The 12,210-nt window shown below is 41.2% G+C and overlaps 1 protein-coding gene across 7 annotated transcripts in view; it reads right to left on the minus strand.

Moving 5' to 3' along the window:
• cadpsb (Ca2+-dependent activator protein for secretion b) overlaps positions 1 to 12,210 on the minus strand; it is a 66,459-nt gene that overhangs the window by 7,985 nt on the left and 46,264 nt on the right. Inside the window, exons 17-22 of one of the 7 annotated variants that reach the window (XM_080891510.1) lie at positions 10,245 to 10,277; positions 8,004 to 8,110; positions 5,226 to 5,255; positions 2,680 to 2,836; positions 2,425 to 2,566; positions 1,504 to 1,665 (exon numbers count right to left, since the gene is read on the minus strand). In XM_080891510.1, the coding sequence (XP_080747636.1) occupies positions 1,504 to 1,665; positions 2,425 to 2,566; positions 2,680 to 2,836; positions 5,226 to 5,255; positions 8,004 to 8,110; positions 10,245 to 10,277 (631 nt within the window). The remainder of the gene's footprint in view (positions 1 to 1,503; positions 1,666 to 2,424; positions 2,567 to 2,679; positions 2,837 to 5,225; positions 5,256 to 8,003; positions 8,111 to 10,244; positions 10,278 to 12,210) is intronic. The other 6 variants (XM_080891514.1, XM_080891512.1, XM_080891511.1 and 3 more) reach the window with 6 other exon arrangements.

Genomic DNA, 12,210 nt, shown 5'->3' on the forward strand with positions numbered 1-12,210 from the left:
GTCAGAAGACAAATGTCAACCTGTTACCTGGGGGGGGGGGGGGATTAAAGGTTTGGAGGGGGTGGGGGTTGTAGTGGCAGGAGCAGAGGTGGATGCTGTGCCGCTACACTTTTTTTTTTTAACACAATTTTGCTCTGGCCATATACTGACTGGTCCACCTACGTGTCTCCTTTCCTGTTTGTTCAGGAGTTTCTGGACAGTCAGTTTATGGGCGAAAAAGCAGCGGGAAGGGTTTACTGTAACAGATCAATAACCATGCTACAGAGTATGATTATTGACTGGTATGTGAAGTGGCCACATGCAGGTAAAGTCACTGCAGATACAGTAGCTAATCACACAAAGGAGTAGGGAATGGAGGAAGTGAGGGAGGGCGTGCAAAAAAAAAAAGAAAAAAAAAAGGCATTTATAGTCAGTGTCCAAAAAACATTTAAAAAAATCTCCAAATTGGCTTCACTCATCACAGGCCCTCTCTCAACATCCATGTCCCCAGGCTGGTGGGACCCCTGGAAGGATTATCAAACAAACCATGCAGACCTTTTTAGCCATCCTGAGTAGAGCTGATTGGGAAAAGTGTTACATTTAGAGTGAGGAAGGAAAGGAGATAAAAACAGAGGCGGAGAGGTTTGAACTCCTGCCTCTAAGCCTCTCCACTTTATCATCTCCACTCCGAACCGCTCTGTCTGCCCTCCCAATCAGACTACTAGCAGGTGGTCAAGGTCAGAGATGAACCTACGGCCATGTACAATCTACAATTCGCTAAGCATCACTAGAGCAAATGTTTGTGGACAACAACTCTGGGGAGATACACATTTTGTACAATGGAGATCTTGATGTTTCAAATGGGGAACATTTTCTGCACGGTAGAACTCCAATAGCCTTAGAACTACTTTTTTCTTTTTTTTTTTGCTTGATTCGTTTTTTTTTTTCAGCCTGTATCTCCACACCTCAGCTCAACAGCATGCATGTTGAGACAAATGAGAGCATTACAGCCTCTCATTTTAGAAAGCACGTCCCCATCTACTCTAACACCTCTCAGTGACCTTGGCATGAACATGAACAGCAATAAGTGGCAAGTATTCACAGGAGAAAACCGATTCAGATTTTGTTGAATTTAATAATAATAATAATAATGGATACTTTATTGATCCCCATGGGGAAATTACTTGTTTTTCTCTGCATTTGACCCATTCACTCAGTGAAGCAGTGGGCAGCCCACTAAGCAGGCGCCCGGGGAGCAGTGTGTAGGGACGGTACCTTGCTCAGGGGTACCTCAGGGTAGCCGTTAAGTGGATTCGAACCGCCGACCTTCCGATCATGGGGCGACCACTTTACCTACTGAGCTATCCCTGCCCCTTTAAATGTCAGTTTCGACTTCATTTACATTTTTTGCTACAATTTCAAAATTTGGCAAATCTTTTTTAATTGTCCTTACTCATGGGCATCTTCATACCAAGTTATCACTGCTTTCTCAGTAAATCTAAAGTGAACTAGTTGAATACACACTCAGAGTCATATATAGCAGCCATCCATGACGGGGTAGAAAAGCTAGGCATTTGTGGAAGGTTAACTGATAGTCCTGCTACTGGCACTGGCAGATTTGGTACTTTGGGAATTTGGAGGTTCACATTTGGTAGATTCACATTGGGCAGATTACTTGTTAAACTCCTGCAGAAAAGACAGACAAAAAGAAAAAAAAAGAATCCATAACAGTGGCGTGGGAGCTGCAGAAAGCAATGTAACACTCATCATAAAAGTAAAATCTGAAAATATGTGAAGACTGGAACAAAGAGTAACGCACATAAAAGGGACGGTAACTGTCAAAGACTCACATTTTACAAAAATACTCAAGAGTAAAGAGAGCTGGACACACACATAAAGTATTAAATGCAGCGATAGAGACAAGCAAAGTAATACCGAAAACCCAAAAAATGAACACGAATAAAGACCAAGAAAATACAGGTTACCTTAATACACTTTAAATATAATCTTTGCAATGAAAGGAAAATGTGAAAGCAGACATATTAAAGCCACAACAAATAAAGTAGCAACATAACACACTGGAGGCAAATTTTTTTCTGGTAACATGTCAAAGCACACGTCATGAATGTTAGTTCACACACAGAACAACAGGGATACTATGTTTTGCCCTGACCCCAATGTGTCGGCGAGAATTGGTGAGACATACATTAATCAAGCACTATTTTCAGACTAGAAAAACCAATTTCTTCTACAGGATAAAGAGGTTGCTCAGCCCACACTTGGCTCGTTCTTTAAAAGTGAAGCTACAGGAAGCTTGGATGAACATTACAGCTGCGCTACCAGATTTTTCAGCCTCCACACAGTCAGTCAGTCTGTCATCTGCATAAAAAAGCTTTGCATCTCCAGCCATCCTACAGCCTAGCTATAAAGACGGAAGCTCCTTACTTTACAGGCTCCCAGGACTCTCTCTCAAAGCCCTTGTGAATTGATTGTGCGATGGAGGACTCCATCAGATCCACATATCTAACCACCAGAGGAGCATACAGATCTTGAAGATGTTTGTGAAACTTTCCATTGCACAGATGATCTATGAGGGGGGAAAAAAGCGTGTTACAAAAGGATATCATACTTTTTTTTTTTTTAGATGAAAATACCTGAAGGTAGCTGAAACATAAAGATGGGCCAACTGCATGAACTTACAATCTGTCCGGAGGAAGTCATTGAGCAGCTGGAAAAGGGGAAAGCTGTCCCAGCTCTCAGGTGACTGGATCTCCAGAGCGGCATCCATGTCGATGGCGTAGAGGGCCAGGAAGTTTTCTGCATGTTCCACCATAAGGTCTGTCCACCATGCAAATGCCTAGAGACACAGCAGGAGGGAAAGCAAACAGGTGAACAAGTCCTCTTGTTAAAAGATGAGAGGGAAAGGAGGGAATAATAAACACTACTGGACAGTATCGCTCTTAAAAGGAAATACCACTGGGTTGATGCATGTTTGGTGTGTTGAGAGAATAGTTTGGCATTTCGGCAAATATCCTTACCCTTTCTTGCTGGGACTTGATTTTTCATACGTTGGATGTAACACTTGAATATGAAGCTAAAGTCAGAAGCTGGTTGGGTTTACTTAGTTTAAACACTTGAAACAGAGGGAAGCAGCTAGACTACCAGGGTCTCACAGCACAGGGTAAGAGGCAGGGCACACTCCTGGTTTTTAAGTGGGCTTTTTGTATTACCTACACTAATTGGCAGGTCACACAGTATTCATATGCACAAGTTTGCTAGCATCACTGTATAACCTAGCGCTTCTCTTTCTCAACCAAGCATTGATGATACATTTCCTGTTATAGTAGAAAACATATAAAGCCGAATGCACCACAGACCACCCTCTCAAATGATTTCAGTAATTGCAAAACCTGCCTGTAGCTATTTGCATTTGTTTATCTGTGATCTGGTTAGCATTTTAAAATTGAGTGTAAACAGAGTTGCCAGAAGACTGATTTACTACCTTTGAGCAGTCCAGCTGCTTCTCTCTGTTACAGGTGTCCATTAGACGTCCCCTGTTATTTAATTTGAGAAGATATTTGGTTATATTTGTGGATACCGAATGACTTTTCCGTGCCGTGTGTGAATTCTGTAATTGCCGGGTATTTCCTTTCAAATGAACAGAAATTCTATCACAGCTGTCAGCTTGTGTGCTTGTGTATGTTTTCCATGGCATACAACTAGATCAAATCCACAGCTCTTCCTAATTGGTACATGAATTCAAATCCAGATTATACTTGGGAGAAGATTTGCACAGTGGGGTTGCATCTTTGTGCCTTCTATTCATGACAGTATCTTTACATCTAGGGTGCTCTTCTCATGCAAACGTGGATCTCCCTGCATGCTTTTCTCTCCAGCTGAGAGATGAGGGGGTCCACCATTCACATCACCAACAAACCCATAGCCCACTAGATGTGAATGTGTCTCATGCACATCACTGTCTAGACACACCAAAGACTGCAGCATACAGCATCTCTAGTGTTGGAGTGTGTCTGTTCCAATTAGTTAAGTAGGTGTCTGAGATTCAGCGGATCGTTTTTCTAGCACAGTCAGGACTTTCTCACCCTTTGACAGCAGAGGTACAGTAGTTGCTTTGCTGGCAGTCTTGGCTTGGCTTATTTGCTTATCATTCAGACTAACATATTGCCAAGTTCAATTAATGAAGCTGAATTTTTCCAAGTTATGCTGCATGCTCTACTTTACTGCTGTTTATTGTTAATCGACCACCTTATTTAACCACCACAGCAGCAGTCAGAACCGTACTTACCTTCCTACTTACCTGTCCACTTCAAACGTTTAAAAATCATGATAGCTCTAATGTTAGAAACACAGGCAGCAAACAAGGCTCTTCTCCATCGCATTCAAGGATATATACTCTTATATCAGCTAAAGGGGAGGACAGTAAATAGCTTCCAACAGGGAAGGGGAAAGGCTCAAAGGTCACCAGGCAGAGTAGCCTCCAACCTTTGTTAGTGGTTAAGGAACACATACAGGACCCTGAGAAATCTACGGCAGACCCACTGTTCAGCCAAAACAAACTCTAGTGCTGTATCAGTGCAACCATGTCAAGGGACCAGTCTTAAAGGGGGTGTAGTTTGCTTAGGGGAGAGATGTAGAATCATCTACTGGACATGCACAGAGCATTACGGGAGTTTCTCATTCAACTTGACTACATACCTCTTTTCCCTGCTTGGGCAGTCACCAATCATATGACAGTGAGAATACAGGAAGATGTTCAGAACAATAATGTATTTTTGAAGCATTTCTTTGTTAGGGTTTGTAAACTGAGAATAGACAGCAGAGAGGGATGGAAGAGGAGAAGCTGGAGAAGTAATGCTTAAACAGGTGCGGACTGTGAAATTAACTGCTGGATGGAGGGGAAACAAATGTTTATGGAGGATCAAACTTCAAAGGTTCACATGGAGCATACTTTGGGAAATTTACTGGTTCAGCATGCTAGGATAGAAAGGAAACCTCTTTATGGCCCGATGAACATGCTTTATGATAACAATTATGTTGTGCAAGCTAAAGTGTTTTTTTTAAAAATTTATATTTAAACAGATTTGCTCTCACTTCTGTGCCTACAAACCCACCCACTGAGTTCATTCTCTGTCTAGAAACGTGCTTCTTGCCATAGTGGCGCACATGCCATACAGGAGGGTCGTGATGGGGACTGAAGAGGAAAAAAAGAAAAAAAAATACTGTACCGATTGATCTCCAGAACTTGTGACTGCCGCCTGTCAAGCATATTCAGAGAGATACAGTAAATCTGCTTTATCTGTATATTCTAAGATCACATTTGGATCACCTTCAGATCTACACAGCTGCACATGTTCATCATGCTTTCCATCAGCTTGATGTCTAAAGTCGCCAACACGATGGAATAAGGAAGCTAGATGGATTTTTAAAAGGAGATGCCTTCCTTGAATATTGGTTCAGCTTGTTCTCATTCCCAGAGTGCCAAATACTACCATTCTGTCAAAAGCTGTTAATATATTGAGATATGCGCAAGGTGTTGACTGGTGATGACACTCGTATCACAGTTAAACCCACTGGGTAAGTGCAATTTGTCAGTGTGCACAGTTGTAAAGGGGCAAAATCCAAAGTGAGATCTCTTCCTACTTCTAACCGAGTCGATTTTTATGCCTAAATGCTTAAAATTAGTTAGTGAAAAACAAGCAAAACAAAGCACAAAGCGCAAATGGCTCACAAACCAAAGTGATTTGCTCCACAAAGACTCCTCCAATCACTTAATGCCAAATTGGTTTCTCTAAAGGAGGATCTGTGGAGGTGTCCTGTATTGCTAGAGCTCATGTGTCACGGCACATTTGACAAAGAAGAACTTTTGCATATATCTGCAAACATATATAGCAGAATTAGACAGGACAGCAGTGTTTGACACCCTGGGATGAGAACATGTCCATTAGCTTGTAGTGCTAAACCAAAGCCATACAGATCTAAAGGTAAAACAGTAGCAAAGACTGTGTTTAAGTAAAAAGTTAACTAATGTCAATTTCACCATTTTATTTGGGACAAAAATATGCTAAATGTCAAAACAGCAGTATATCTTTGTTGACTCCATTGGAATAAACTGGTGAAATTAAGACTGACTGAGTTGTTACAGTTTATGCTACCTTATACCTCCACTCCACCCCATTTCACTGGGATGTATTATACTTGTGACTCCACTAGATTTATTCAACACACATCTTTTCTTTAAGACTATATTTATTCACATAAAATCCTATTTGAACTTACAACTTAGAATGCTCTGTTTATATTTAAACCCATACATGTCAGTTTTTTAGGCTTTTGAACCTTTTTGAAATACTTCACATGTGGCTATGTGAATTCCCATCTAAACCTCTCAGGTTTCATTTACATGGCTTTCACGATTCCCCCAAGAAAAAGCAAAAACATTATCTGATTTAAATGTGGTGATCTCTCCTTGAAGGCTTTTTACCTGTGCACCTCTGGAAAGCCTTTCACCGCAAATCTCAAACTTGCACTTTTGTGTCAAACTACCTCAACCTGTCGAGACTCATTACTGAGCTGGCTTTTCAGTACAACCCAGAGAAGAAAAAACAGTTTTCAGTGGAAGAGCCAACAGACAACAAGACTGAAGGTGGCTCATCGGGTGAGGAGCGGGACCAAGAGCAGGGCTAGACTGATAAACTGGCATACCGGGCATTTTCCTAGTGGGCCGACTCACTTTTGGACCAATGGGGCAACTAAAAGACCGCTGCACACTGGCCCCACAAGCACTGACAGCAGCCCATTCATTCAGCTTCATTACTGCCACTGTATTGCCCAATAAAATGTCTTAACTACCAAGCCCGCCTCTACATTCGCCCAAGTAGCTTAGTGTTGATGAGGTAGCGAAAAAGTGGAGCTGAAATGCTGAGACAGAAAAATAGAAATAAATGCAGCAAAATTAACCGACATGTTAGCTGTCGGGGCTGCTGCACCGTCAACTCCTCCTCGTAAAAAAGTGCACGAGGAGGGACCACAGCGAGGGAGACGCCTGGACCAAATATGCCAGGGCCGATTTTGTGTCCCAGTCCAGCCCTGAGCAGGAGTATGCTTCCTTTTTAAAAATTCACCAGCTTTGAATTCATCCCTCAGAATTTAAATGTTAATGCTTTCGATTGTTGCTCCCCGCTAAGCCAGCTTGCCAGACTTAGGTCCCTGTAACTCTGGCCTCTTCCACAAAATGCAATTCAAGCTAAAGGCTTTTGACCATTTTGACACAATGGTGGACTGCAAGGGAGCAATCTAAACATGCCGGTGCCTAAAGCGTACAAGGAGACGGCGCTGGAGAAGATAACAGCCATATTTAAATCAGGTAATGTTTTTGTTTTTCATTGGTAGAGTCACAAAACACACTACAATACAGACTATGGCAGTTTAGTATTATTGATAAAAGCATCTAATTGAATTTCACAAAGATCAGTTTTCTTGGGAACAATGTGTTTTACTTACTACTTTAAATTCAGTGTAAGGCCTGAGGTTTATTATAAGTGATCTTGTTGTGTGTGACCAAAGGGAAGCAGCGCAGTAGAAGCCATGAAAATGCGCATTAACTTGTTTCACCTTGTGTTTTTTCTTCTAGCCAAACATCTATACTGGAGTATCCTCAACATAATACTATCGTTTTAACAACTTATGTAAAACTAATGCACTGTCATCACAGCAAAAAAGATGCCATTGTACCATTTCTGTCTAATTTACAGTCTACCCTCAAACATGGCCCTCTGATTCCATGTGGCGATGGTCCGTTGAACACCAATTAGAGCTTTCCGAAATTAAATTAATCTTTGAAAGTTTTTTCCCTTTTTTTTTTTAGTTACCCATAGATGAAAGCAGCTTTATTTATAGAGGATTGATAATAAGGCTAGCTCCCTGCTGTGGGGCAAGTGAGATAAGAGTGAGAGCATAGAGGGAAAGTGCTTTGAGGAGGAGAGGAGGAGAGGGTTCTCACTCACCTCCGCATGGTGTTCCTGGTTCTGCTGGAGGACCTCTATGACTAACTCCGCCAGGCGAATTGTTTCCTCCAGCTTTTTGGCAGGCGTGACTAAGCGGCCTACGTTCTCTGAGACAAAAGGATGAGGGTGAGGGATGAGTGGTTAGTCAAGCACAGAGGATTCCAGGGGGATTTTTATGACTATTCAAAAGATTTTTTTTTTTCTGTTTATATTTTTGACCGTTTAATAAAAGTATAAACACAGCACTTACACTGTGATGTTTACCTACCATACCCCCCATAACAAGTAAAGCGTGTTCTTATTTACTGTGTATGCATTTTGGGCTGCATGACATAAAGCAACAGAGTTGATGCATTTATGGGATAATCAGACTCATGTTGGAGGAGTATCAGACACAGGAATAGAGGCGCTGAGATGGAGGTGCAATGCAGCATTGAAAACATGCATATTGTGTAGCGGTACTGAATAAGCCATCTGTATAAGGAGCTGTCTCATGGCCAAAAATACTCTGTGAACACGCACAGTAAAAATTATTCATTCCTTCTCTTTGAAGTTATCTGATTGGATGAGATTATTAATTCAAAGCTAATAGTACTGGATGTCTAATAAGGATCGGGTTCTCTACAAACACTCGTGGCTAGAACTACATGAAAGGGACATTTATACATATTTCTGTAATTCTTTTTTTCTTAAGACCAACAAGTGTATAAGAATCTTCTTAAATATATATTATTTTATAAGTAATCTGATCTCAATATAATAATACACACATTGGCTGGCTCATAGTTTTCTTTGTTAGAACTAATTTTATAAAAAGGCAGGTGCTTGGATCAAATTAATAAAATAGTTGCCAATTATCTGATGAAATTCCTGAAGGTAATGAATATTTTTTACAAGCGTGCTGATTTTGGATTTCTCTTAAACTGTGCTTATGTGCTCATGAAAGCTGTTCCTCACTTATCAGCTGGTGACTTTGGTCTATGATTAGCAAAAGCTCCAAATCACTTGCTCGTACCTTTGTCGGCAGAACGATCTGATAAAAACAGATATGTGTCATGAAATGGAGTTGTTCCTTGAACACTGTGATTATATGGCATGACATATTTTGAACATGGAACTGAATGGCTACACAGATCTGAAATCAAAAGCACATAAATACATAACTCTACATAAAACAGTAGAAGTCTGCAGTCGGCAGTTCTAACTGGAAGCCTTTTGCTGTTTTCATTATTATTTTAGGGTTCTGCGGGTATTGCTGCTCAAGCCAAATGAATATTTTTTTCGGAGCCTGGTGAAAAATTAAATGAAGGAACCCTAAGCTAGCAGTAGAGATTACACTTTCAAATGCCACATAGAGGGAACTGAGCTGTAAAGTAATATTTAAGACTTCTAATAATGCCTGATCACGAGGGTTTGAATTAGATATAATATGGTTTAAAGAGGAGCAAAGTTTTGTTTGTTTTGTTGTTGCTTTTTTATTCCATTGCACATGCGCTCCAAGAGAAAGCCATACAAACTCCACAAAGAATGGCCCTGTCCAGGTTTAAACCCAGGGCCTCCTGACTGGGAGGCAAGGGGGATATTTGGGATGGTTTCAGATGTCTCAAATTTCTTATACTTGAGGTTTTGTGGTTGTCTTTAGCATCTGTGCTACATCTTTGCTTTACTTTACTCCCAGACAAAAATCCCCATAATGCATATCTTTATATAATGAGCTCATTTTCATGTGTGGCCTGTGGTGAAAATGTATGCTAATTTGTGTGATGGGGGGGGAGGGGGGGAGGTTGCATTAAAGTGTTGCTTATGTCTTTTTAAATTACATTATAATGTAGATAAAAATATAGGACCATATGTAAGAGATTGCATTACTTTATGGTTTTGATGGTGTCTTAACATGTCTACCGAAAAACACACTTGTTCACCTTTATTCAAGTGTGAGTACACTACATTTGAATTGAGTGAGAATAACATTTTCAGCCGTATAATTCACTGCTCCAGATTTGAATCTGGAAAAATATAAAGTAGTACAATCTCTACAGATTTACTGCTTTTTTAAGACATGCCAAGACATTTGAGAACTTGTACAATATTTAAAGTGTGTATAGAAGATGTGCTAATGGTAAATGCATGCATATGTCTTACACTGATTTGCAGTAAACATGTGTGTAAGGTGTGGGTGTATTTGTATATGTAAATGTAAGTGTGCACTATAGCTAAACCATAAGCTAAACATGGGTTCACCTGGATCCTTTTGATCCTTTTGACCTTTCTCAACTTCAGCGAGAAAAAGGGGAGAGAAAAGATAAAAAGGAGATGTTTAGAATTAGCACGGCTCTATGGTTATTTTCACGAAAGGGGATGGGGGCTTGGGGGAACTCAGGCTTGTTGTTCATCGCCACGTGACCCTTTAAATGAATCTGCTGGGACACTTTCAGCTCCAGGGACTGACGCTTCTGGGCAACAGACAAACGTCACAAACACACAATAAAAAATAGAAACACTGAACCAGTAGCCTGTGGAAAATTTTAAAAAAAAAGGTGATAAGATGTTTTTTTGTTAACAAACAGACAAAGCTTCGACTATTGCAAACAGGTAGGGGACACAAACAGCTTAAAGGACCGTAGACAGGACACGCTGAGTGACTTGAGTTGACCTGAGTCAAGTTAAAACACAAACTGGAGCTGTTACATCCATACACTCTATCCTGTTGTTCCCATTCAATAGCTCTGTCAACAGATGCTCTTTCACTGTCACTGGAGACACGGTGACAAACAAGCCTACCTGTTCGGCACAGCACACCACTGACACATGATCAGACCAAATGACTGAAAACAGATACCAATGTAAGCAATATAAAAATGCATTCAAGTCAAAGGAATGGGCTTCAAACCAAAAGAAAGAAGCTTACAGACCAGACCGCTCATTCATGTCCATCACAAACAGATGGTGCAAAAAAATGGACCCCTACTGATTCTGTGTGGTACTGCTCAGATCTCTCGACTGGTGCACTCCCCACTCACTCTCACAGACAAAGGCACAGATAAAAACAAGCATGGCAGGAGCAACCTTTCTGGAGAAAGAGAAGAGGCAGAAGGGAGGGGATGAGGTGAAGGTGCGCTTAAAAGAATGAGGGGGGGAATGGGAAGAGATGATGAAGGTACTCACGGATGGTTAAATCCATCACTTGAGATGCCAAGCAGAAGACAGGGTGCTCAAACATTTCCCTCTTTTTCCCTATAAAAAAGGATCGGGGCATGCAAAAGGATGGGGTCAGAAGGGGGAAGTCTAGAGGTCAGAGGGTGATGGGAAGAGGGCTGTCCAGGTGAAGGAGACAATCTGTTGGGCAGGAGGCCCAATAATAAGGTCAAATCGTTGGTAAAATTTGAATCAGATGCCTCACAAGGACAGGTGGAAATAAATTCACACAGCATGAAAAGATAGTAAGGTTTCAATCCTTAGTATCTTTAGCACCCTGAGGGATTTCTTTCAAGGCATAAACAACATCAGAGATCTCTATGTAAATGTGCATGTCAGTGCAACTGGTATGTTGAAAAATAGACACAGCAAGAGGAAGAAATAAGACATCCTAAAATGTCTTTATGTATTTTTTCATATGTAATCCATGCCAGTAAAGAAAGGCCGTGTTATGTCTCAAAGCACATGCAAGGCTGATGCTGGTTTGTATGCATTCAATCCCAGCATTCCTTTGGTTAGAAGCCACTCATCACATAGTGGAGAGGTTAGAAAAAGTGACATCTGTGTGGAGAGGGGGGAAAAAAAGCAGAGCAGACAGGGGAGGGAGCAGAAGATAGTGGTCTTCAGCAAGAGCATAAGACACAGTTGACAGGAGAGCTGCTGGTATTTCAAGGCAGGGAGTGTAAAGAGGGGCGGGCAGAGTCAGCTGGAGGTATCAGAGAGGTTGGAGCTAACAGTAAGATAGTGGAAGAGAGGGAGTGTGTGTCGACTGGGAGCTGGGAGTCATTTAAGCTGAACTTACAATCCAATCATCAAATGTCAGAAGCCAGGATACTACACAGCTCGAATAGTCAAGGCACAAAGAGAGATCGGCACATCAACAGATTTCAGGGCTTTGGATTTGAATGCATTTTTACTCACACACCTCTACACAAAAGCCAACTTGACCTACAGAACAGCACAGAGCTAAAGCAGGCCTGAAACAAAGGAGAGAGTTATTGGACTGAGAGAC

This window comes from Rhamphochromis sp. 'chilingali', assembly GCF_963969265.1.
Source record: "Rhamphochromis sp. 'chilingali' genome assembly, chromosome: 9".
Lineage (NCBI taxonomy): Eukaryota > Metazoa > Chordata > Actinopteri > Cichliformes > Cichlidae > Rhamphochromis > Rhamphochromis sp. 'chilingali'.